A 26,597-nucleotide genomic window follows, 5' to 3' on the forward strand; every position below is an offset into this window, starting at 1 on the left:
TTGAACAAATCTCAACAAGATGACTGTGTCCGTGAAAATAAAATCCGGGTGAAACAAATGAAATATATACCCTTGAAACCCAGTACACAAGGATTGATTATAAAGGAAACACTTTCAGGCAGTCATTGAATATAAGATAATGCAGTTATTTATTGTCTTGCCAACTTTTGTAATACTTTCCTCGTACAGCACAATAATTTTCTCTGTATATGGCGGATATGGAGATGTGGCTGATATCAAGTACATTGTCATTAGAATCAATCAGAGCTGTGTTTCTTCCATGCATGTGGGCAATGTGGGATGATTTAAGTTTGCCTAACGATCACTTTAAATTTGAAAGAGTAAATTATACTGTAGTTTCCCTTTTGGCGTCGGCTCAGAAAGGAGAATGTTCTGAAATTAATTATATGTGCAATTCATGCATAACCCTGCCTTCTAATAAATGGTGTAACTATATATCAATCATTACATGTGTAATAGAAAGTACAGCAACAAATTTCGCACTCTTACACATGCATATACAATTAACTTACACATGATATGCACTGACTTGGAAAAGCAAATTGTGTATATATATTCTATTGCATCAGTGTCAGTAATTTAGGCTCTTTCTTTATCATCAATGATCATCGAAATTGGACAGATTTTTAAGGCACAAACTGAATAAATAATATCTATTCAGTTTGTGCCTTAAGCATTGATGAATATGTAAGACAAAGTTCATTATGTTACTCTACTCAATAGCCAGAGCTACTTTATCCAAAAAAAAAAAAAAAAAAAATGAACGTTGGTCTTTAACATCGACCATTGGTATGCTGCAAGAAAATTGCTGATCTGCAAGGAAAAAGAAACAAGTACTCAAAGTGATTAATGTAATAGCATGGCTTATAGAACGTTCATGCAGATGTGCGACGTGTCTTGGATTAATGCCTGGTATTTTACCACTCACCCATTGCCAAAGTGTAAACAGGAAATAGACAAAGAAGATTGCTGAGGAATGCTCTTCACCTGCACATCTTTATAGCCTTGAGTTTCATCTTATCGTATACTGCATAGATGAATTGTAGTAACAAGATATTAATTAATCTGCTTATATTTTCTCCGTATATCGTGAATCACGAAATTTGCATTCTTCGTTTGTTATCATATCAGGTGGATTGGACCAAGTATATCATGTGAGTAAATGTAAATCAAAGATTGCGAGCAAAATGAATTCCCCAAATTTCGATTCAAAGGTGAGATCGCGCCAGGACACATGCGCCAGTTTGTCACTGACTTCATTAAACTTGTTTGGCTTAACAAGGATAGACGTCTGAAATATTTTGTTTCCGCAAATATAGTTTGTGTTTCAAAATAATAGACAAAGCAGTTAATTATCATTCTAGATCTTTCATATCTCTTCGAACACCCTGGATGCTTCTTAATTACGGTTGATACCTGGAGTGCAAACATTGTTCATTACCTCTTATGCTGGATTCTAATAGTTATTGAAGGCGTCGGTTGATACGATGTATTTATACATATCTAATTACGTTATAATAAAAATACTCTTCAATGGGGATGGAATAGAAGTCAGCACTATTTAGCTGTATAACAATCGAGCAATACAAGAAATGACACAATCAAGTTCAATAGTACATGTTTGTTTTTTTTTGTTCGCAATCAGATATTATTTCTGCGAAATGTAAAAATAACTTGCCATCCCCCAAATGCCGGGCGTCCAGTGGCTGCCTTTGCTTGTCTTAGTGCAATGCCTTTTGAAGGACAACGATACTGATGAGTTATCTCAGTGTAACAGCTAGGTGATTGCAGTATGACTGGTTTTCAACATAATCGCTAACGTTGAACAACAGAGTTACCCTTCACATCGTAGAGCCCCAAGTTGAATGTAACCCATCTCACGTTTTCCTCCTGTGTCACCGAGACGCACATCCATGACCGGAAGATACTCTTTCTGTGTAATGTCGCCAACGTCTGCGCCTTTGCCGTTAGAGTCGCAATTGCAGGGTCTGCCGGTCATGCACGACCTTGTCGTCCCGCACGCGCACATCGTGCTGTTGATCGGCGCTCCACCCCAGCTCTCGACACGGTCTCCGTCGATGGTTACCCACCATGCATACGTTGTGCGTGTTGCGTCGGAACGCACCATCAGAACTGAGCCGCGACAACGGTAGGCGATCCGCTGCGAACACGACTGCGACAAAGCGGTCAATGCTTTCAATTGTTTCTTAGATGCATCGTACTTAGGGTCTAGGCTGAACAGTCCGGGCTCCTCGTAGCCGCTGACCTCAAGCGACCGCATCTGGGAATGTCCTACAACCGTGTAGACTGCCGTAGTACCGTCTTTTCGAGTTTCCCTTTCGCATACAACGTTCACCAAGTTGCCGTTTCGAAGTGGGTCGACAGAATACAACGGTTCCTGATCAGATAGCAACCCCATCTTATAGATTTCTGCGCAAGTTCTCGCATAGGGAGGCTGGGTTGGTGATGGGGGGATGGTAGGCTCTGGTCGGATTGGTGCCCATGTTGGTGGTCTAGGTGGAGCTGGAGTGACGCGACCGTTGTAATGACGTCGAGGAAACGCAGTTGCGTGCGACGCCTGGGGACGTTTCCTCTCCCTGTAGTTTTCTCGACGTAATGGGTCAGGGACATACAACGCTGTCGGGCGCACGAAGCCAGGCACAGCTGCGGCATCACCTGCATCAAGCCCGAGTGCTCTCTCAACCTGCAGCATTCGTGCCTCAAGTGTTTTCAGTTTTTCAAAGGCAGTTGTGAGCTGTCTCTCTTGAGAAAAGTGAAAATAATCAAACATCTCGTACATTACCTGATTCTGCATATCGGCAATGTCTTGGACTGTATACGTCTGTCCCTTCACATACTCGAACATGAAGAATATGGCGAACAGCGCACTACAGATCATTATTACTTTCTCCATGTTTTTCACATAAGTCGCACTAAACGAAAAAAAAAAAAACCCCAACAAATATCGACACAGTGTTGGTTTTCAAATATGTGAGCGATATCGCAGTTCATCAACCATCACGTCATATACATCCGTTAGGACTGCTGAAAGCTAGAATGTTATAAAGGAAGAATGCAGTCCGTTTCGTTGACATAAGTACAAGGCGTAGGTTTCCATCACACGCAGCAGGCGAAGCTTTCTGTCCTCTGAAAGCTACAGCGCCTTCCCACTACAGACATTAAAAAATGTCTGGAGCAGGACTACGGAAATAAGACTGTCGTGACCACTCAGCGCTTGGGTTAAGAGCAGTCAGTTACAGCGTCATCTATCGCGCGCTCTGATTCGTGGAAAAGTCTGCCCTCGCTGAAATGTCTCGGCAGGGCAGGTTTAATCCTGCTTGCCTGGCAAAGTCCCAATCAATTTTGTCTAGATCGACAGAGGTAATCAGGCCAATTATGAGCTCTACGGGACTTAACATACCTAAGCAGTTGATATCATCAAGCTCTTGAGGAGGCAAAGAATACTTCTCTGTTTGAATCAGCTTCACTTCACACAATCACCGCCACCTCATGGAGTGGTGCCTAGAGTTGCGTAAATGGTGCGCATAAACGTTCCCCCTAGCAGAGAGAACAATAGTTCGAATGACTTTGAAACGTGATTAGCTCTTTTTCAGCACATTAAATGATTCATAATGAAAGCTGATGGTGAAGTCGTACATAATGTCCCTTTTTGTTGTTTTGCACTTATACGTGTGCTCTAGTGTTGTCCTCAACCTACTGTTGTCTTGACAATTAATGTTCTCTCTCTGAACAACGGTTGCTTTATATTTTCTTCTCTTATTTTTTTTTCTATGGTCACATACATGTTACAGCAATGTAAGATATTACACCATCAACGGCAAAAATGAAGATGGCACCCATAGAGCAACGCAATAACACCTTAACGCTGCTATCAATTTCTTAACACTTCACACACCTTTTACGCTTATCAATGCGCAGTCCAAATAAAAAACGACAGCGACGACGAAAGAAATCGGTGCAGTTGTTCACACGAAGCATGGAGAATTTTCTCGCTAAGTCCTTGAACATATATTTGTAATGTCAATATGAGCGTGTCTTTGTTTTGTAAACTGATTAAAAGACAATTTGATCAGTGCTGATTGAAATCTAATTATCAGCCCGAATCCGACTACAGCAACAGTTCTTATAAAGGCAGTCTTATACAATCAAGATGATTTTAACAGGTTAAACAATGCACTCTACACACATTCTTTTTTTCTTTAATATTCGATTTGTATATCACATGAAGCACAAGGGAGTGCTCGAAGGGCACTTACCTTAAACAAGACAAAGTGGTATATTTAATGATAATGTTCAAGTAAGAATGATTAAGAGTTGAAAAGGAAGTATATATTATGTATAATCTTCCCAAAGTAATAGTAAAAAAAAATATAAGTGATTTATTTGCTGCAATGATTTTTTTCTTTTACTTTTGTTGTTGGTATACATGCATCTGTAATTATTCACGTTTTATTTCATATAGTTTTAAAGTAAAGTACTACAGTACTTGCATAAAATCTATCGTCTTTTCGAGCTTCCTTTTTTTTTGGGGGGGGGGGGGAGAGGTTAAGTCATTTTGCGAACTCTTAACAATGATTCGCCTTTTTCTCACGTTCAAAAATAACACAGCTCAAGGTCCACCTTTTTTCAGTAATCCACACACATTTATAGAAACCGGACGAATTGCATGCTGTTAGCAATCAAGAGATAGATTAGATTGTGTAAATGTGCGTGCATATTGCGTAACTGTAGGGCGTGTCGTGAGATCGTCTGTAAAACACAATTTATAACACTTGGATATGACCATTTCAGTCATAGCTTTCTATATCCAGCTATCATAGGTTAGAAGATGACGTTTGGTCTCTGACATACTGTCCTGAACTTTGTTTCGCATTTTTAAATGGAAATGATTTAGATGATATAAGAAATGGAACTTACCAAGCGAACCGGCAGAGAGATATGTAAGCATATCATACGAATAACGTATCATCTAACATAAACACTGTTTTGTTTTGTTTTCTTTTTGATCTGTTTGTTTGTGTGTGTGTGCGTTGTTTTGTTTTGTTTTGTTTTGTTTAGTTTTGGTGGTTTTTTTTTTTTGCACCGTGCATACCAAACACAAATTCGATTTAGGTATGCCAACTCAGCCACAAAAGTCTCATACGACGTAAACCACTCTGACCTAAAATAACGACACGTCCTAACGACCATGAACTTGGCATGTTGCCGCAATCGCGTAATTTGGGTAATACTTCTTGTAAGCCTCAGACTTTCATCGTTTCGTTTGCTCGACGTGTTATCTATTATCAGCAATTTTCGTCAATCATCGGCTCATTTGCAAATACCTTTCCCCACATCTCGGTTAGACAGGATACGTTCTTAAGCCGTGCGGAGTTGAGACGCGTCTGAATACAGGGGACATGAAGCGAGCTTGTAAGGCTATACACGATAGGTGCGAACTCGTGAATAATCCAAACGTATTGATGACGACAATGATGATAGCTGTGCATGGTTGTGATGATAGCAGTGATATCTCATCTTCATGTCATGTGTATGTTGTATCCATGATCAGTTTCTTATCTATGGATGATTACGATCATGATTAGCATAATGATTACAAATTACTGATGGTTGTCGTTGCCCTGTCATCATTACCATCACCATCATGGTGATCATCGGCATCGTTTTATGGGTATAATAATGGTTGTGCCCCAAGCCAGGATGTCGTCGCTTTCCGTCTCACGTCGTTTCATCTCTCCCTCTCTCTTTTTTTTCTCTCTCTCTTTCTCTGTCTCTCTGCCCCTCGCCATATACATCGATCCTTATTGTGAACATAATATTAGCCTATAACAAGTATTCCAAGTTTTACGCTTTTATGTTTCAGCAAGAAGTTTGAACCCTGTGGGATTACAGATATATCTCTTGGTTGTTTTAATCACGTTTGCGTAAGAAGCGTCCAAGGCATCGCTTTGCGTGCTACAGCAAACCGCTGAACTAGTCTATTTTAAGTGTCCAAGATAATCCGTAATCAAAACTTGAGGTACGGTATCTAGTCCAAGTACTGCTGTCCCTGACAGTGTCTGCAGGAAACTTGCATTGCCGGAAGTATCCGTGCTTGAATCAGGTGGTATATATTGTCATTTTCCTCTCTGTTCTTGTCTTTTTTTATATGTGCATATCCTCATGCCCGTAGTCTGTGGTGCAAGTGTATTTGCAAAGCCAGGCACCAGATCGATTGTAATTGTGTCATCCCTTAGCACTGAAAAGACAGTAATCAACAAACAAACAACCAGTCGAATAGTAGCACATTTTTTTTTTAGGTAACAGAAGGATCAAGTTATATTATCATGATATCATTTGCCATTACACAAGCCTATATAAATTAACACTGAGTATACATTGACACTCATACATAACAGGCATACATATTACATACTCAAAGAGGGAGAAAGGGGGAGGGGTGGAAGAAGATAGAAATGGATGTGGAGAGTTAGGAAAGAAAATATGTGTATACAATCTTTGTCCGTGGTTCATTGTGTTTTGTTGCATTGTTTTGGTCAGGACACTTTCAACCAACAAAAAACAAAGAAGATGCTAACTTTTGTCAAATGCTATTTACATGAGATAGGACATTTTACGTTTTATTTGAACTTGGTGAGAGAGCCACAGACAGAAGACTGCTTAACGTTGGCGTCCCTTCGCCGAATCTGGTCAATATTCTGCAAGCGGGTTTTCGCTGCAAATTGAGAAATGACTTTGCAGCTTTTTACTCACGCAGGTCACGCGGAAACGCCGCGTCCGTTGCAGATTTTTGACAAGGTTTTTCTCACGGCTTGATACGCACAGGTACCTATGAGGAACGAGGGCTCTGCAGTGGTGACTCATTTATCTGAACAGCTGTTTTGCTAGATTTGGGAATAGCTAGAACATGTGCAGTACAAGGCAACAACTCGATGACAATTTTCTGGCTCTCTCTGAAAGAAAGCAAAAGTAATAAATTGTTACCTTCAACATTTCTAGCGTTAAAGAGTCATTCGGTAGACATGTAACTTCACTCCATGTAATAACACAAAAATATCTCATTTTGCACAGATCACAGTGACCACTAACACCAGGTATCAATGGGTTAATGTCAAGCCTGTTGCACAAGCCTTAAAAGAAAACTGTACTGACGTTTTCTAATTGTCTGATAATTCTAATGTACATTTTTGATGCCTACTATTGGAAAGAGAGGATTGTAAAACCCAGGATAAGCCTGTAATGACTTTTTGAAAAAAATGAAAACGAGCAAGCCATGGAACGATCCGCACAATTTGGCCTACGTCACAGGTGCTCTTGGTGCACAACTCCGACATTAGCAAGACGAACTACATAATGCCAATTTACTGATGAAATCTCACACGAAGTACTGCAAAAGCTGTTATTTAGTATAATTGCAATATGGAGCTATAATAAACATGTTAAACAGTATCTATTAATCTTTAAAAGCAATCTCTTCAACAGCTTTTTTATTTAGATAAAACTTGTGGGGAAATTCCAGATATGCAAAATGAAACTGGCATCGTTATCCGAACGTGCTGCCCATAGAAGACTGTGTGTAAGTAACGTTACGCATTGATGATCATCATGATCGAGCGATGGTTCGCCAGTTCAAACTATCTAACGTAGATGAGGGCTGAGTGAATCTAAATCCAAATGTAGATAGACTCTCTTCAACGGCACGCACGATTTACACTTAGTGAGATGAAAACGGTACCCAGTACACATAGACTCTGAAATACTAGGACTAGGACTACTGAGCAGTCAAGGAGTAGGTTCTACGTGGCAGTCCAAGTTTTGATGAGTAGGCCCTACACTCACTCACCGTCGACATTGCAGCTGTAGGCCCTATGTGCACAGCGCTAATAAGGCACAACGTAACGTTACATACCCCTGCTGCCAGAACTTGAAGAAAGTCCAGACGAAAGTCCAGACTCCAGATCTAGATCTGGACCCTTGTCCTGCAGGCATTGTTCCTGTGCTGGATTTTTCAGGTAAGGTATCTGCTTTATGGATTTCCGATGTTTTGTAGTCGAGATAAATCTCATAGTGGTGTTATTTACACCAAGGACTAATGTTAGATCTAACAGTTTGTTTCAGTAGGCCTACGTACTAGGACCCATATCTCGGAAGAGTGGCGTGACCACGTAGATTCTAACACAGTGTCGCCGCTTCGCGATCCCAGCGCTGGTGTATAGGTATAGTGCTAGCGTACTTCCGTATCCATGTAGATATCTCAAAATTCACCTTGCCAAATGGCACCAAACTCACAGGAAATACTTTATGATTCATATCCAACAGCTCACGTTAATTTCAAACAAATCACATGTCGGGAAGCGTAAGTGTAGATGTCGACTTTCCTGTCGGCGTCGCTAAAAATAATCTGCTCTACGACTAACACGAGTGATTGCGGCCAGGCCCTACCTACCTGCTGCGCACGCACAGACTGAAGTTAGCCATTTAATATCATGAGACAAATCTTTCAAGTAATCGGGGGCAATAAATACATTTACAAATTATTTGTGGTAAGTTGAATGAAAAATGTAGTTCCTATATCACACAAGTCGCAAAAATCATTACACTTTTGAGTTTAGTTCTCGCGTAAATTCCCCGTTCGCACAGTACTAGTCGGCTAACTTCAGTTCTAGATTGTGCATCTTGCGTTCGCCAAGATCTCTCGCGAAGAGTGAGTTTTTTTTTGAGTGACGACTTGAAAGTCGACGTCAATATAGATACTTCTCGATTACTGATTTCGTTCAAATATAAGAGAATACTTTGAAATATTCTATGAAGTATATCCTGTAATTTTGGTGCGATTTGGTTTGGTGAAATTTGAGATATCTACATGGATAGAACAGTATACACAAGCGCCACCTGCTAGCTAAATTAGGCCTAAGCGTCGTCTGCTACTCGATACGAATTGACGCACGCGTATGCGAGCACTTGTAATCAGTAATAGTGAGAGCACCTGTGACATCATAACATCCGGTCTCGTCAGCTCATTAGCATAATTCTCACCTAAAAAGTTCCATTTTTAACATTAAATTACGGACTTAATCGTTATGAAATTTTGATTCTGTTTGCACCGCTGGGTTTTTTTTTTTTGAATTAAAAGAACAACATATAAAAAAATAGAAAACCGGTAAAATGCCCTTTTAAAGGGATGGTACAGTATTGGTAGAGGTGAGAATTGGGCTTTTAACTTTTTGCGAGATATTAAGAAATCGTTTGTAAAATAGTACAGAGCGTGCCTTTCTAAGAGGAATTCAAAGTTTATTTGATGAAAATCGGTTTTGGAATGGCTGAGACATCAAAAAATAAAGTAAAACAAAGCGATCATAATAAAAGGTGGGTCCCACATTTTACTGAAGTTGCTCTGTTTTCGGGTATCTCAGCCATTTCAAAACCAATTCCAAAAGGCGCCAAATCCATAATTTTTCAATGGACTTAGCGCCTTTTGGAAGCAAGCTCTTCAAATAAACGTTGAATTCCTTTTAGAATTACATGCTCTTGTATTTCATAAGAGGTTTCTCGTAATCTCACCCCAAAATGTTAGAAACCCGAGGTTAGGTCTCAACCAAAACTATAAGATCCCTTTAACACAGACCAATGAATATAATTCACAAGATCACAAAGTTATTAATCACATCAGTTTTGGGTTTGTGAATATTGAAAGTGCAAAATATGTTTTTTATGCTTATCTGACTTTATATTTAAAGAACAGGAATATGTTTCGCCTGTTGTTATACAGATACAGAGCCTGCAGCACCCCAATCAATACAAAATACATGAGATTAAGCACAAAGAGAATAAAGAATGCATTACATGATTTCTCATTAAACACTAAAGCATTTCTGTGATCTGTTATCCTTTCTGGTATTTGTGTTTCTCTCTTTGTTCTGTTCATTCAAAATGTTTTGTTTGTTTGTCTCATACATATCCTTCTGTACCTAGTTCGTAAGGGGAGTCTGTATTACATGTGTATGTGCATGGTTTGTTTTGTGATTTCTTTTGTTTCACAACTCGTCTTGTGACTGTTGGTAGCACAATGTTACGAGCAGAAGACGATAGCGTATCGGAAAGCACGAGGTTGTCGTGGCTGCAAGGTGCAATGCCACATCAGATCAGGGAGGTGAGCACTGATCTCTTCAAGAGTTTGAGAATTTGATTGCCGTTGGTTATGACTGCAAACGGCCTTCAATATCTTGTTGACAGGACTGTGAATAAGACGAGGTATGGAGGTAGAAAAAAAAGGAGATAAGTAAGTAGTTAAATAGATAGTCAGATAGATGGAAGGGAGAAAGAGAGATGAAAAGAGGAGATGGACGAGGACAGGGGGTTGGGAAGGAAGGAGCATGTAATTGGCAAGGGGAATCAGCGGAACACCTATCATATCACCACCCTCATCTTTCATCTCCCAATTTCATGTCTTCCCCAAGTAACTCTAGTGGCTTCGTAAATAGGATGTAAAATTATGCGCATAAGCCGTCAATCTGTTCAAAGGGGGGATTGTGCATTGCACGGATTGTCAAGTTTTAAGTTCCCGCTGTTACCGTGGAGACAGCCGCGAGTCTGATGACTGGGCGAGGATATCGCCTGAGTTTGTTTACAAGTTGCCGCGTGAGTGAATCACATGAAATGGGGTGGGGATATAAACAGGATATTCATAATAAGCTTTCCGAAGAACATTTTGAATTACAAGGCGATATAGGAAATCCGCCGCACTAATCATTGCAATACACTGACGTCAAAGACAGACTATACTATTAAAATTTAGAAAGCTTGTATCCAAGAGAAACCGACAAATTTACAGCAACAAATGGAAGAAGATATGTGATTTGACTTAAAATAAATTCCACTGGGATGGGGAATCACATTGGTCATATCAATTTGAAACACCGAAAAGTAAGGTTTAAATTGTTGGAATAACTCCTCTCCATAATCGGTGTGATAGAAGCTAATCTGATTATAGATAACCAATTACCTGAGAGTATTCAAAGCCGGTATTTTGTAGTTACTATTTGGTGGCTGTCACCATGACTACCTAGCTAGGGTTTTATAAAAACCTTGTTTGGCGATGTAGCTCTGTGTGCAAGAGGAGTAGGTAGGCCTTCAGCTGTCGAGTCCAACAATCATAGCGGGCAGGTTGACTGACGGCAGGAAACGATCCTGAGCCTGATCATGTGATCCAAAAGTGGGCGCGCTTGCATTGAGAGAAGATAAGTGTGAAGAACTCATCTACATTGTTAACTACGAAAAAAAAAAGCGGAAACAATCCATGTCGCCTTGTAAGACTGCCTGACCGATGCGGATATGCCTTGTCATATGATTCTAGACAGGGCCTCGTTATTCCAATTATCACTCTTTCGTCAGCTGCTAGAAAAATCTCACTTTTGGCTTATTTTCAAAACATCTGTTTGCTAGAACATTTGGTATGACACATAACGTTCGCTGCAAGGCAGCATGTTTTCACTGTGAATTGTTTGCTGCATTCGCATTCAAACACATTTGACAAACATTGTAAAGATTTTACCCAGTACAATAGTGCAGTAGATCTATTAATTTTCTTTACACTCATAAAATCGGCGCTCCGTTGCATTTTTCTATGAAGAGAGCATAAAACAAAGTAAAACATGTTAAGTGACATTGTCCTCCGTTTGACTGAACTATGAATGGATAACGTGACTGCGGACCATGTGCCTATAGAATAGCTGAATTATGAGATTATCGCTCCCACAAGTATGCTTCTTAATTTGTCTCCACTATGCACTTGCAGTAGATCATTTCAAAAACATCAAAATAATGTAGTAAACGGATGATTCAGCAACAATCATATCGGCTTTTCACTGTTACTGTCCTCCAGTAAAAGGGGCGACTACAACAATGAAAAATGATAGAACATCAAAAACAAACAAACACACCAACAAAACAGAACAAAACCAAACAGACTTTCGTAGTTTGTCATAACCGTATGGTGACTTCTTACACACATTGCAGTAACCACACGGAGTTCTACACATAATATGATAATGTAATACTAGTAACCTGTGGACTTGTATAACAAGGGTCGTGATGATATTACATAATCACTTGTGCCTTTTATGGCTATATGCACAAGTACAACCGCTCATCTGTCTTTATTTCTCTAGATCTTACTCTTCATCCCTTATCTCATGTATGTAATAAATAATGTCCTACTTACACTACTTGTAACCATTTCGTTGATGATTATGGCGTCTTAAATTAGAACGTTTCATATTCTCTAATGATTCAATAGTATTATACACCTGTATAATCACTATGTGAGATTTCTTTCATATTGGATTTGTACTGACTGCAATGTTAGGCCTTGTATTTATTTGCCCGTGGATGGTGATAGTTCTCATTTTAGGTATAGACTAATAAATCAATCAAATCACGTTGACGGTTAGCACTGTCATGACTGCAGAATATTAAAGTGAAAATCCATTGGATGTCAAATTTGACATCAATAACCAATTTATAGACTACAGTCACGTGAACACAATACTAACCGAACAAAATTAAACAGCGAATGTAACGGTGAATGTAAGACATTTCAACGTTTCATCTGTTTGCTTGATTTTTTCAAGCATTCGCGACCTCATTGGTAACAAATAAGATATCAAAGAGGAAATCCAATCCAAATATAACTTAGTCTGATAAAAAAGAGTAAAATCTTATGAGTTCAACGGTAAAAATTTGACTGAAATCGGATGAAAAATAAGGAAGTTATAACATTTTAAAGTTTTGCTAATTTCTTTAAAACAGTTCTTGTACAGTGGATCTGAATATGCAAATGAGTGAGCCAACCTTGTCATACCCTCACAATTTTCCAATGATCGTGTGCAAAAAAAAAAAAAAAAAGAATGACGAAAATTCAATGTTTCTGTCATTGAAGTCTGAAACGTGACGTTATTCCTGATGAATAACTGTAGAATAGTGATCTTTTAGATATATGAGGATTTGATCCTCAGGCATAATTGCGTTTGAATGAAAAACTGGAAATTTCAGAATTTTATGTACAAACCATATGGTAAGTTGTGAGAGAATGACATGCTCACTTTCCGTTTGCATATTCATATTTACTGTTCAAGAACTGTTCCCCCCCCCAAAAAAAAAAATAGCGAAACTTCAAAACGTCATAACTTCCTTGTTTTTTTTTATCCAATTTCGATCAAATTTATACCGTTGAACTCGTAATATTTTACTCTTTCTTATAAGACTAACTTATACTTGGAGTGGATTTCCCCTTTAATATGATCCCACTCGCTTGCAAATAAGTATTCTTTTAAAAAATCATTTTGTGACGCAAACTCGAAAAAAGAAAAAAGATAATTCTTTGAAATATTCTTGTAAATTAGCAGTGGTGACTTTTCACAAGGTAGGGGATGAAGTTGCTTATTGTAAAAATAGACTTCACATTTTTCCATGTACAGGTTGTTCGTGATTATCACGACCGATATCACTACCGTTTCGCGAAAATATGCGAAATTTTGAAATGTCGCGACTTCCTTTTCTGCTTGACCGATATATACAAAACTGCATGGTATTGATCTGTTTACTTGCCTGAACTCTTCTCATTAGGTTCAAGCTCATCGTGGATTGGATTGCTATTCTAATTTCAGGTATCTTCATCACCCGTTGCCACCATCTCTTCAGTCAGCGTCGATCCTGGTAGTCACCGCCCCGGTCATCATGTCGTTAATTGTGTCATCGATGCGTTCGTGAGCTTAAAGTTCATTACAGTTAAGTTTCATAAGGCTAAATTAGCCTTATCAAACTTAACTGTAATGAACTTATCAATTGATGATGACACAGTCAGCACTCGCACAATCAAAGGTCATTGTCACAAACACCAATACAATCGGAAGAAACAGCATCAGCGATAGCAATTGACATCAACTTCACTAAAAGGAGGGCAATAATTACGTCAACTCATACACAGTCACAGAAAAGTTGTCTCAACAGCAGCACGGGCAATTTTGACTTTAATCACCACGAACTTGATCGTAACAATCTTGGTCAACGCTATCACAACTATCAATTAAATTATCGAGAAATAACGAAGAGAAACACTTCATTATGATCATGAATTCATAAAGCATGAAATTTTATTACATTTTCGTAAAAATACATGTACAATGGCATATAACAACGTCAAGCGCAGAACTGTTGAGGCTAATGCACATAAGGCATTATTACAGCTATCAATAATCATATGGATATTTATGAAAGGACTGTGCATAATTATGTTCAATCTCTAGTATTTCGTTTTGAACAATTACCGACTTGAATAAAAATATTTTCCATGAACCTCAACGATGTGAGTATTGAACATTCACGGCAGAGTCTAAAACATCTGTACATTTAGAATATACTACAATATACAACGAATCTCAGAGTTTGTTGATGCGTACGTCCATGCTGCTGGCATGATTCTATACTCCTTTCTCTTCGATGTCAAAGATGTATAAAACGCATAAGACATTATTCACACACATCGTATACTGAAATTCTGTCTTTTGTTTTCTTGTTGTCTTTTTCCCCTATGAGTATCAGAATGTAACGCATGTGATTAGAATCGAACGGGACTAATGAAGACTAAAAGACACTTTGTAATCCTCATAGCTGGCACTCTTTGAGTTAAGTTTGGCATCCAACCAGCTCCGGAGCTAAAGTCTGGCATTAAGCACACACTTCAACCGTCATCCTGGATGCTGCGACTCCACGTATGTTTCCCGAAAGAAGTAATTTGGTGCCAACTCCACCCAGTATGAGATACGTCATAACAAGATGTGTTACCATGTAATAGATTCTCGGGGTTCGGGGGGGGGGGGGTAAGAATGATAATTGGGAACATGAGACATGAACTCTGCATAGGAAAAAGAAACAAGGAAAGATTATTCAAGAAGGTAAAATATATTTCAAAAGAAGTATGAGTACGCATCGTCATAAGTACGGGTGGATTATACGCAATATATGCACATACCTATGTCTGTGTATTACGAGAATTTATAAATTCTTTCTCATCATCAGCGCCATGAGTTTACTTTCCTGCTGAATCTTCATCAATTTCCAATATTTGTCCTTATGAATGTAGTCATCATTCTATGTAGCATTAGTAATATCACTATTGTAACTATCATTTCAATTTTGATGTTGATCAATTCTCAACGTTATCAATATATATATATATATCTCATTTCTTCTCTGTTTACTTCAGTTGCAACTGAGAGCATGTAAAGAAATAGTCGTGACTGATTCCTCGTGAATTAAAGCCACTCCAGGTTCGATAAGAAAAAGCAAAATGTTTCTTTCTTCGTATAAACTCATCATATACCGATTACATTAATCACTGTTCATAACCACCCGAGCTGTCGCAAATTATTAGTAGCTGCAAATGATGTGCGCGTGTAATCTAGACAACATTCATATTATAAGGACAAAATATAATACTAAATATCATGCCAACGCAGCATGCGCTATAAACCTGAACAAAGGATCAAATATGCAATGCCATGTTTACTACGCTTGCTCAGCTGTCCAATATGGCAGCATATCACAACAATGCCATCAACTGTATTCGGCTCATGCCTATGATTCATCACATCAGTGTCTTACGTACTGCGGCAAACGTGTGTTAGCACTGATTGACCACTGCATGGGAAATGGAAATTAGACAGCAAGTTTTTGATTTTGTTCTCCGAGATTGAAATGTTGACAATAGTTCTTATTCCCTTTACAGAATATGAACTCATTGAATAACGGATGAGTGGTCAGTAGTGCCTATGAAATACCGTATGTGTGCATATATAAGGACTACTACAATGTCAAGAATACATATTCATTCTGCACATGCATACATTGATGATGGTAATGGTCAGCAGCATGTTGAGTGCAATCTTATGAAAAAACGAGCTATGCTGGGTGCTATATGAAAAATGGATCCACAATGTGTGTGGAATGACACGGACTATCAGCCATTGCCAGTCTAAGTAGAGGATTGTTATGCCACTGATGACATGATCCCTGTTATGATAGGCTTTAGGACAAAAGACTCGGCTGGCGTCTGTCTCTTCCATCAGCACTCGATCTTCCCTGTCTCTACACCTTATCTTTAATACAATGGTTAGGAACAGATGAATAAAAAACAAATACAAAAACCTCAGTAACACTGTGAAGTTATAGTATCAAAGTCTAATTTGATGACATTCTGAATATTGCGATAAAGCATTAGTGAAGGGCAAAATATAATGAGGCCAATGTCATCGCTATGTTATGGTGGATACAAAAGGACTTTATGAGAGATTTTCACAACATAAAGAGGTTTGTTAATAGTCTGACAATGTCTTCAAACATTACATCGTGCAGTAAATATTATGATTTACAGGAAGTAATCAATGTCAGCAAGGTTTGTTCTTTCCTTGTCTATGCATTACTGTTTAAGCAATCATACAAGTTTGTATTGATCGTCAATGCTTTTTTTGTCCCTCTAAACAGCTAATATCTCAGTCATCATATACCGAGTTTGTAAATCACTTTGGAGTACAAAAACGCACTCATATACACACGTACATAGATCAGCCCTCACATCTCAGCGGTCCGAGCAGAAGGTTCCCTGTCTCCTTCTTCCCTCCTGTATCGCCAAGACGAACGTCCGTGACTGGAAGCAGTTCCTTTTCAGTGATGTCTCCGGAATCAGTCAGGAATGCCTTTGGATTCGAATCACAGTTGCACATTCCTCCCCCCTGGCAGCTACCGTCCACGCCGCAGGCACACATACCACTATTTGCTGGAGCACCTCCCCAGCTGTCAACACGACCTCCGTTGATGTCCTCCCAGAAACCGTATGTCTCACCCGATCTCGCTCTCGACATCAGTACCGCTCCACGACATCTATACTCGATGAACTGTGAGCAGGTCTCCGATGCTTCCGTTAGAGCTCGTAGTTGTTTGGTGGAGGCGTTGTACACAGGGCCGAGACTGAATTCCCCGGGAGCTTCGAAACCTCTCACCTTCAGTCTCTCCATTTTGGAGTGGTTAACCACGGTAAACATTTTCACACTTCCGTCACCCTGAACTACCTGCTCACATTGGACGTTAAAGAATTTATTTTTACCGAGAGGATCGATAGAGTACGTGGTCTGGCTGGCTGTCCACATGCCTCGTTTAAAGATTTCGTTGCATGTCGCTGGATTTGGCGGCTGTGTCGGTGCAGGTGTTGTTGTGGCGATCGTTGTCGGTGCCGTCGTGGATGCTGTTGTTGGACGTGTCGTTGGTTTTGTGCGTCGTATCGGAGGTCGTCGACTAGGTCGCACTGGACGCCTCCGGGGAGGGGGTGTTTCGGGTCTCGGCGGGTTCGTGGCCATGTTCAAGGGGTTCCTGTTTGGCTGTCTTGGTCTTGCTGGTGGTTGTCGTGTCCGCGATACAGGTACTGTCGGTCCAACAGGTGCATCTATTTCTTGCACTGCAGGTGCGTTGGTAGGTCGCCCTTCCCTGTAAATCCCTAGAGCCTGCATGACTCTTATCATTCGAGACTCGAGATCAGCCACTCGCTGGAAGACTTGCTGCAGCTGACGTTCCTGAGAAAAGTAGAAGTAGTCAAACGTTTCGTACAGTACTTCATTCTGCATGTCAGCTATGTCCTGCACTGTATACGCCTGGAATTGACCATTAATGCTCTCCACTGTCACGAGTGCGAGTAGCACCAAACACACTCTTTCGAACCTTGCCATGATGTCGTAAGTACCAAGGTTTTCAATTTAAAACAGCCACGGCTACTCACTGTCCCCACTACACTTCGGTTTCACCAACGCGCAGCTTTTATCACATACGAACATAAATTTCTTCTTGTCGATCCTAGCGGGTTAGACTCCTATCCGCCTCATGCTGTTCTAAACGCAAGTCGGCATGTTTGGACGGCTTTATGATAACCTTTCCAAGGCACGGTAAGTGGCAAAGGAAAATCATATATATTCCATTATGTTCGCGGAAGTTCCCTGTATACAAAGTCTGGCCGGTGACATCCCCCGTGGAACACACCATAACACGCTTAAATGAAAATCGTTCACACAACAGTATCGCGGGAAATTTCTGGAGAGTCGTCGAGTCATACGTCTTTTTACACCAATCAAGTGCACGCTCTCATGCAAGGGTCCCACGCAGGTCACTGTCCCGATTCTTGATTGGGTATTAGAGTTGCTCCCCGTCAGCGAAGCTTTCATGGCGCCCCGTTAAGACCCACAACCTGGCAATTTACCAATTAATTATGACACATATTAGATTAGAAGCTGGTAATACAAATGTCAGAAGTGAATAAATTTACAAATTCCTTTCAAAGGAATTATGAATTCTGACGGAAAGAGTCAACTCACGCTGAAACACAACTTAGAAAATGATTTGAGTTCGATCACTCAACTTCTAATTTCCTCTCTGTTTCCAGTTTTCCATACTAAGTAATGCGAGACGTAGGGGAGTTGCCCAGAAACGATGCAGGGGACCTCCAAGTTATCTCCGATGTGATTGGATCAGACTAATTAGAGGAGAAAGGGCTGACACTTCCCCTTTTATCTGTGCTCCAAGCTGTCGAGTGTTCGTGCCTGAACCGCCACTGACGGTTGAGAAAACTTGAGCAAACCTGTGACTGCTTATACCGAAAATCACTTCTCGTTACTACGTTACTGCACATTTGCTAAGTTCTCTCCTCGCACAAGTCAATTTACCGGACCAAATCAAAGAAGAAGTATTAAAGCAGATGAATCAATGATTGATTGGTCGCGTGTCTAAAAATGGATATAGACATATTCCGTTTAACTAAAGGGGATGGCTAGTAACTGATCAGTGGGAATCAGTGGGAATGCGGGGGATGATTGTTCCAATCCTTTTCATTTAAGAGTACATTATATATCTATCGTTGTGTGAAAATTATTTACTTCAGAATGGTCTTATATTCAAGTAATGTGCAATTTAATGCCCCGTCACTGTACAGGCATGCTAATCTGGAAATATTAAACTGCACATTACTTGAATTATGATACCATTCTGAAGTAAATAATTTTCACACAACAATAGATATATAATGTACTCTTAAATGAATCCCACAAGGATTGGAACAATCCTCCCCCAGCATTCCCACTGATCAGTTATTAGCCATCCCTTTTAATCTTGTTTGAATTTGCTTAAACTGTTTGGCCACTCACAGGTGATCAATCGATGTCCGATTCTTATCGTCCTTCCAAGAGTAAAGACTTTTATCTAATTTCTTTTATTTTTGAACATGCACCCAATGATCTTTCGTCTTGTTTGTGTTATGACTAATGAACAGAAAGCTAAGCAGACGGCAAACGGAGAGAGAATGTGTTTCTGTGCATGACATTCGTTTGCCGTATTTTAAAATGCATCAAAAGAGTCATTTCGTGATGAAATATCATCTCGTTACGTCTAGCAATATCAGCTTTCAACTTAAACCCTAATGGACGCATGTGATACATGCCAAACAACATACCCAACCGAGTAACTTTCCGAGCGTCACGCCCTCTCCGCTATCTCCGTAAAATCCACTGTTGAAATATCTAGATAACTGTTTAATCTCACACGTCGTCATGGTTACAGTGATTATCTATTACAGCAATGCTTTTGTGAAATGTTTAGCGGAGAATGTTCAGTCTGTTACTATTAGCGCCTAAGAGGTAAACAACAAAGCATTTTAACTGCGTTCCCAGCGTTTAGATTTGGACACGAATGTAAGAATCTGTAAGCCTATGTCAAGATGACATCAAACTCATATTTTAACTTTTTTTATCACATTTTGCCTTCCTGTAGCATCATTCAAATAATCTATGTAACATGGGACATTGTTAGCATGATATTTGTGAATACGAATATCATTGACATGTAAATAATTCACGCACTAAATCCAAACTGATAGCCTATGACAGTCACGTTGAAATGTTAAAGTTTAGAGTTGAAGAAAAACTACCATGTTCGAGTTGGTTTTGACGAATATAGCGAAATCAAGAGTGAACGGGCGAGCAGTAAGATTGCACTAAAAATAAAAAAAATAATGTAGCCTTAATGGTTCACACATAAGCAAAAAAGAAGTTAATGAAACTACCATCCACTCCTAAATCTAACATTGTCGTTGAACGCACATTACTTTTGATTAGATTTAATTTAGATTGATGAAATTTATCGTAGCAGAAGAAACTGTCACTATTGTATTTAACGCAAGTGTCAGTGATTAATTTGCAGTGAGAACTTAAGATGGGATCTTTATTATGATTGCTAATCATTAACTAAACAGATTCATATAATAGTAATCTATAGACCAGTGAGAGATTTAGGGGCTCTGTTATGGCACCGTTCTATCATTAATTCTCACGCTATTGTAACCATCATCATGAAAGCCTTTAAAAATTTCATTAAAAAAATCTTCTAATGGCAGTAAAAGTGCCACTCTTTGGTTTTTTGACTTCATTCTTTTTATTTCAGTAAAATTGAGCATGTAGTTATGTTCCTATTATGGCAAATTAATGCTGAAATAAGCTGGACAATACTTACTTGTAACTGAAATGGGTCATGCTTATCAAATCAAACAAGTGACAAAATGATTTGGGACGAAATTGATACGAATAAATATTTTTTTAAACATTTCACATATTCAGTAGATCTTTTTTTAATCTGTCTTTACTTTTGGGTCGAAATCTTTGATGGTGAGGTAAGTTTGCTCCCCATTAAACATTTTTAAATCAAGTCATTTGTGACGTCACTGAATAAGTATTCGTTCAAAGGTGATAATCGATGATACGTGGATAGAATTAAATGAAATCATTACCCCACAGTTGGTTCCTTGTCTTGAGTTCGTTACTGCTCATCAATGTCAACATCATCCTATACTCGGAGCAATCTCCTTATATCACTACTGTGACTGTACTATAGGTGCTTATTCCGGTCAGGTCATGGCACACTTTTCCAGACGATTCAGTAATGATAGTTGACTCTATTACCGGGAATGAAGGCAAATGATGTCATGATCTTCGTGGCGCGAGTTCACAAAAGGGTGGGTGAAGAAGTCCACGTATATCCTTTGCGGTCGATTCAGGCACGAACCAACGACTTTAATGGAAGGTCACGTGACAAAGTCAGAATAGTAATAACATATGACTTTTATGACTAACTCTGAATGGCATACACGTTCGTTCAGTCGGCGTAGACAGACACGCGAATGTTCGTGACTTTCTTTTCACCACAACCTGCATGCTTTTACAACGCTATTCTGATATTTGTTGTTGTTGTTGTTGTTATTGTTGTTGCTTCTAATCTCAATTTCTTATATACCTGCAGACAGGTGAATCACATAAGACTGATGTCCAATGTTATTCTTTTTTTTGAAACATGGGAATCAACCGGCGTTATATGTTGACTTCCATCAGTTGTCAATAAGCGCAGTTATTTCTTTGAGGTAACGTGATACCGTCAAAGGATAGACATTGCTTTTAAAGAAAACAGAGCCAGGAAAATCAGTATAAGTAATAGATTTCATAAAACAATGATAAGATATCAATCAAGAGTTGAAAATCTCAGCAAATCCGATAATTTGCTGGTTTGATGTCGACAAATATGGAATTCTCTTACGTCCTGTTTGGGCCTTGAAAGACAATACAACGTTGCTCATTTGAATATTGAGGTCAACCGTGTACTGTTATGTTTATCAAAACTCAGAGAAGAGACATCTAAAACGAATGGTCATTCTTAAATTTGAATGGGCTACCAACAAAATGAAGGTTTTAGTATTTATCCTAATATTCTTGAAGCTCTTGGTCTGATTACAAGGCTTGAATTCTCGGGAGCGACCTCGTGTTTGCAAATCTTGGTAAATTAAGATACGACTTTGCTTAGGTAGAAATTATAAGAGTATACCTAGTCATTTCCAATGACAGCAATAAAAGTTGTCCTGAAGCCTAAAACTTGACTCAATGACCATATTCATCGCCATTCAACGACATGAAAATTATTAAATAATCTGTTTTGTCGTGCGTGTATTTCTTAAAAAATAGTGCCTGAAGGCAGCACGATTGACTGCATAATAATAGATGTATACAGCATTTGCCAGTGACAGTGCAAGACGGTGTGGATTTTCATACGTATGTTAGGCGTATGGAATGCTCTAGTGTCGGTGACGGGGATAGAAGAAATGTGAGAAACCAGATGTCATTTTGTTTTGGTTCAGGGTTGATGAAGACCCGAAGTAAATAAAAAAAGGGCATACATCAAGAACAAATATTTTAAATGGATACATATTTCGATAACAAATACTTTTTTTAGCTGAACCTTAAAGGGATGATATAGCTTTGGTTGCGTTGGGGATTCACATTTTAAATTTTTTCAAGATTACAAACTACTTTAAAGAACATACAATTCTACGGGGAATTCACTGTTTATCTGATGGAAATCCATTTTGATATGGGTGAGATATCCAAAAACAAAGAGATCATGATAAAAGATGGGGCACACCTTTATTGTGATCACTTTGTTTTACTTGTTTTTGGATATCTCAGCCATTTCAAAACCTAATTTAATCATTTAAACTTTCAGTTTCTTATAGAATTGTTGGCTCTGTGATATGACATGAATGTATTTCTCATTATGTCGCAAAAGTTCAAACCTGAATCCCCATCTCAACCAAAACTATACCATCCCTATAAAGGGAAAGAGTGCAGTACACTACTTAGGTTGATCGGGTAGGTTGTTACAGATGTCGGGTTTGTGATGTCAGATTGCTTTCTGTGCTACTTTGATTTTTGTCAGGACGGAATTGATTTTTAATGTCACGAATTTGTAAAATGTTTCCTGTTAACTGTACATCCATTCGACTTTCTTAAGGAAAATAAGGAAAAGCTGGTTTAGACCTGTGATGCCATTATATATTAGTGATGATTTACTCGTGTCAGAATTTTTCTTCTGGAATGTCGTAGTCCCTGTTTAGTATCTTCTTTAAAAAAATGAAATACGTGCTGTTATTGCTCACGAAAGACAGTCCAAATACCATAGTTGATCAAATTTGCACAGAAATGAAGATGCCACCATATTCATTCAATCATTGCAAATCTTGCTGAAATGAGGTAAGCTATATACAGCATAATCTTGTCTTTGTACGTCTTACACAGTGTCCTCACAACCACGATATGCAGTATACATGTGTCACTAGAAATACGTAGATAATACATGTATATGAGTAAATCTAAGAAACCAGGCCAACATTATGATTCCCTTAAAGGTGAAAGCAAATTCACATTTGCTGGAATCGCTGAAGCTCATAAACACAGCATACGAAATCTTCAGATTCGTGATGATAACGTGAAATGCAACGTCACTCGATATGCAATATGAGTTTGATAAAAAAAGAAAGAAAGATAAAAGCAAGGCACTCGGAAAGAATGATAGCTGGTTCCGTTTATAACAGAAAACGGATTCGAAAGTTTATATATATATATATATATATATATATATATATAATTTTTTTTTTAATGAAAACAGTGATATTTATCTCAACTGCAGCCAGAAGAGACGTTTGAATGGAACGTCTTCCAATCTGTTCGCCTGTCTTGCTCTATTCATGTAAAGTCAAATTGAATATGGAGGGACATTGTATTTCAGAACGGTACCTTTATGCCAAAAGAACTCGGCTGCACGTAGTTTATTTTGAATAAGAATATGTTTATTTTTCATTTGCAAAATCTTGTCACGGTAACCTTGAACACAGTTATGCCTTCTATTCCATTTATGCGCTCTTGATTGTGTGAATGCATATACCACAAGCTGTCAGCTCAACGTCGACTTAGATAGAAAAATGTTGAGATAGTCATAGCTGAAGTTAACAAGTCTGTCTTATATTTCCTCTTGTTAACGGGGGATATGATAAGTGCCACATTTGATACAGGAATATTATTATTCAAACAAAATATAATCTGGGTCAAAACGACAGTTCACATAATTATGTCGAACTCGAAAAAAGCAATGTAACAAACAATCAAGAGTAACTTAAATCACACTGATTCGATACCACACCACAAAAATATGACGTGATGTTACACAACCCCCCCCCCAAGAAAAAAAGGAAAAAAGAAGTAGGACGTTCTTGTTCGAATGTGGTAAGATATCACTTCTCGTCATCAATTTGAAGTAAAAAATACCTCAGAATCAAAAATACTATCCTGGATATCTTTGTAGGTATATACTCCGGTCCCATGATATTTGAGACAATTGCTCCCATGAAATATCTGCACGCTAAGCCAAACATAAATTCTACCCACAAACATAACCGTAACCATAATCATAATCCTCACATCAAACTAAAACCCTGTCACAAGCCTAACCCTATAACCCTAGGTCCTTGGAGGAAATAAGCAATAATCGTAGGAGCAAATGTTGTTTCACTATTAAAAAAAAAAGAAATATGCGCCACCTTGTGTTGTCATCATTAATGTAGTTTAATGTTTTCTTTCCACAGTGTAATGAAAGGTGAATCTCATCGGGAAAAGGCAGTTTTAGAGCTTTACACGCATGGGACGATGCTTGTCCCGATGTCGGGAGAGGACCAAGTGAACCTGCGCAGACGGACAAAGGTATGAGTTTATTCTCTCCAAATTCAAGTCTCTTCCCCCACTCCCTTTCCCAGCTTTGAACAAAACGAGTGCGTCTTTCATATCCAAAAGACAAAACAGGAAAATAACTTGAAGCTTGTCCTACTTGCAGGTACTTCAAAGTAATGCAGGTAATTCTATATGTCATCGCCCGCGAATGGGAGGAGCTGGCGGATGGGTTCGCCGTCTCAAAGGAGGAATAGACGGTTTACTGCACCGTCCACTTTTTACGTCTATGAGCCTATGTAAAATTGTTTTGTTGTTGTTTATTGTCACGTGCCCTTATATTCTCCATGATCATATGCCTCTCTCAAGGGTTAGTACATCAATTCCAGAACTGATTGATGTAAACTTTGATTTGTCATTTAAGGATGATTCAAACACAGCTCGCTTAATGAAGTTTCAGAAAGAAATTTTCCGTCTCTAGTGGAAAATTAAGAAAACTGGCAGCTTACATGAATCAACTTTACTGTTACGAAAGCTCATTAAAAACAATTCACACGCTTGTTTTGGTACCAATATTCTCTCATGAAAATAAATGTCGTAGTATGATCATGATGTTATCAGTAAATTTTAAGAAGTGAATAGCAGATACCTGCGAATTAAAGCGGGGAAATTACATAAGAGTCGTAAATTAAAAGAATTCACAAAATGACTGAATGAGTAGAGAATCTATTATGAGCATTAAGCTGGATAACTTAACAGGGAATACTAACATTAAGGCTACTAGCAGTGCATATGTGTTACTGTATTTTTGGAAATATTCCAGTTTTTGCAAAATTGATAAGACGAGAACAAGGGACGAGTATCTTCTCAATTTAAGCAATTCGACCAGCATTTGCTGACAGGCATTGCTAAGCAAGTACATACAGACGTTCTGTCACGGTCATCATCATTGAAGTGGCCGGAGTAGTTACCTTGACATCATTTCCTTTGGATGCAAGACACCATGCTGGTTCTGTCATGTCACAGTCTTATCAATCTTATCAATCAATCTTTCTGCTTGTCAAGGGACAGAACCTCTCATAAAATAATGTATTATGATTGTCATGAAGAACTCTGTTGATATCTCTTATAAGGAAAGTATGCAGTTCCTCGCAATTACTCAGTTTTAACATTTCATTTATCATGCATTTTTTTCTTCTCAAAGGTGCCTTGTCTTACATTGACAGGATGGAAATACTATAAGTATGAGTGGTGTAGAGCCTGTACACATTTGAAGACATGCAGCAGAAGTGTATTGGTGTTGTGCCCGTCCCTTTATCATCTGTCTCGAGTTAGTATGATTATCATTTTCACATAGTGCCGGTAGTGGAAATCAAAATTTAAGTTTTCAACAAGCAAGTTACAAATTAATAAAACAGCGGTGGGAAAGGAAGAATCATCTCCCTCCCCCGTGGCCCTGGGGAAAGAGATGCTGTTTCACGCGATAAGGCGTACTTCATGGCACCGTCAGTACTCTCGGTGTCGGGTACTTTTCCTTCCTCCTCTCTTCCCCTTACTCTTTTTATAGCATGCAGGATACACAAGCAGCTTGAAAGGAGTACCAGGCGCTTTAGGCGCTCTTAACTAAGGCATATGAATTTGTATAGATGCGTTGGGTAGCACATTGTGCAAAATGAAACACTTGAAATTCACGTTTGCTTTCAAATACATTTACGTTATCAAGGTTTGATTACAAAATTTCATGACAGCCATAACTTACTCGCTTCCTTAAGGTTTTAAGACCGTCAGTATAGAAATGAAAATATATGAAAGTCATTATAGGTGATCCACTAATTACGACGTGGTTGTGTAGGCTTAATTAAAAAGAGGTAATTTGGGAACTTTCCAAAAATGGATTATAGTAGCTGTACTCAGTTGCCGTAATAACTG

General features: G+C 38.8%; 2 protein-coding genes across 2 annotated transcripts; both read right to left on the reverse strand.

Moving 5' to 3' along the window:
• Nucleotides 1–739: 739 nt before the first annotated feature.
• On the reverse strand, nt 740–3,092 carry LOC140235070 (contactin-associated protein-like 2). The gene has a single exon (XM_072315107.1). The coding sequence runs from the start codon at nt 2,933–2,935 to the stop codon at nt 1,856–1,858; it is 1,080 nt and encodes a 359-aa protein (XP_072171208.1). The 5' UTR covers nt 2,936–3,092; the 3' UTR covers nt 740–1,855.
• Nucleotides 3,093–14,245: 11,153 nt separating this feature from the next.
• Nucleotides 14,246–17,843, reverse strand: LOC140235309 (neurexin like receptor 1-like; the record flags this gene model as incomplete). Its single annotated transcript, XM_072315335.1, has 1 exon — nt 14,246–17,843. A coding segment is annotated over one exon (1,182 nt), but the record flags the coding sequence as incomplete, so codon positions are not given.
• Between the last annotated feature and the right edge of the window lie 8,754 nt (nt 17,844–26,597).

The sequence above is a fragment of the Diadema setosum genome, chromosome 11, assembly GCF_964275005.1.
Source record: "Diadema setosum chromosome 11, eeDiaSeto1, whole genome shotgun sequence".
NCBI lineage: Eukaryota > Metazoa > Echinodermata > Echinoidea > Diadematoida > Diadematidae > Diadema > Diadema setosum.

Excerpts from the sequence above, each read along its gene's own strand:
- LOC140235070 (XM_072315107.1), bottom strand. The coding sequence starts at position 2,935 with ATGGAGAAAGTAATAATGATCTGTAGTGCGCTGTTCGCCATATTCTTC.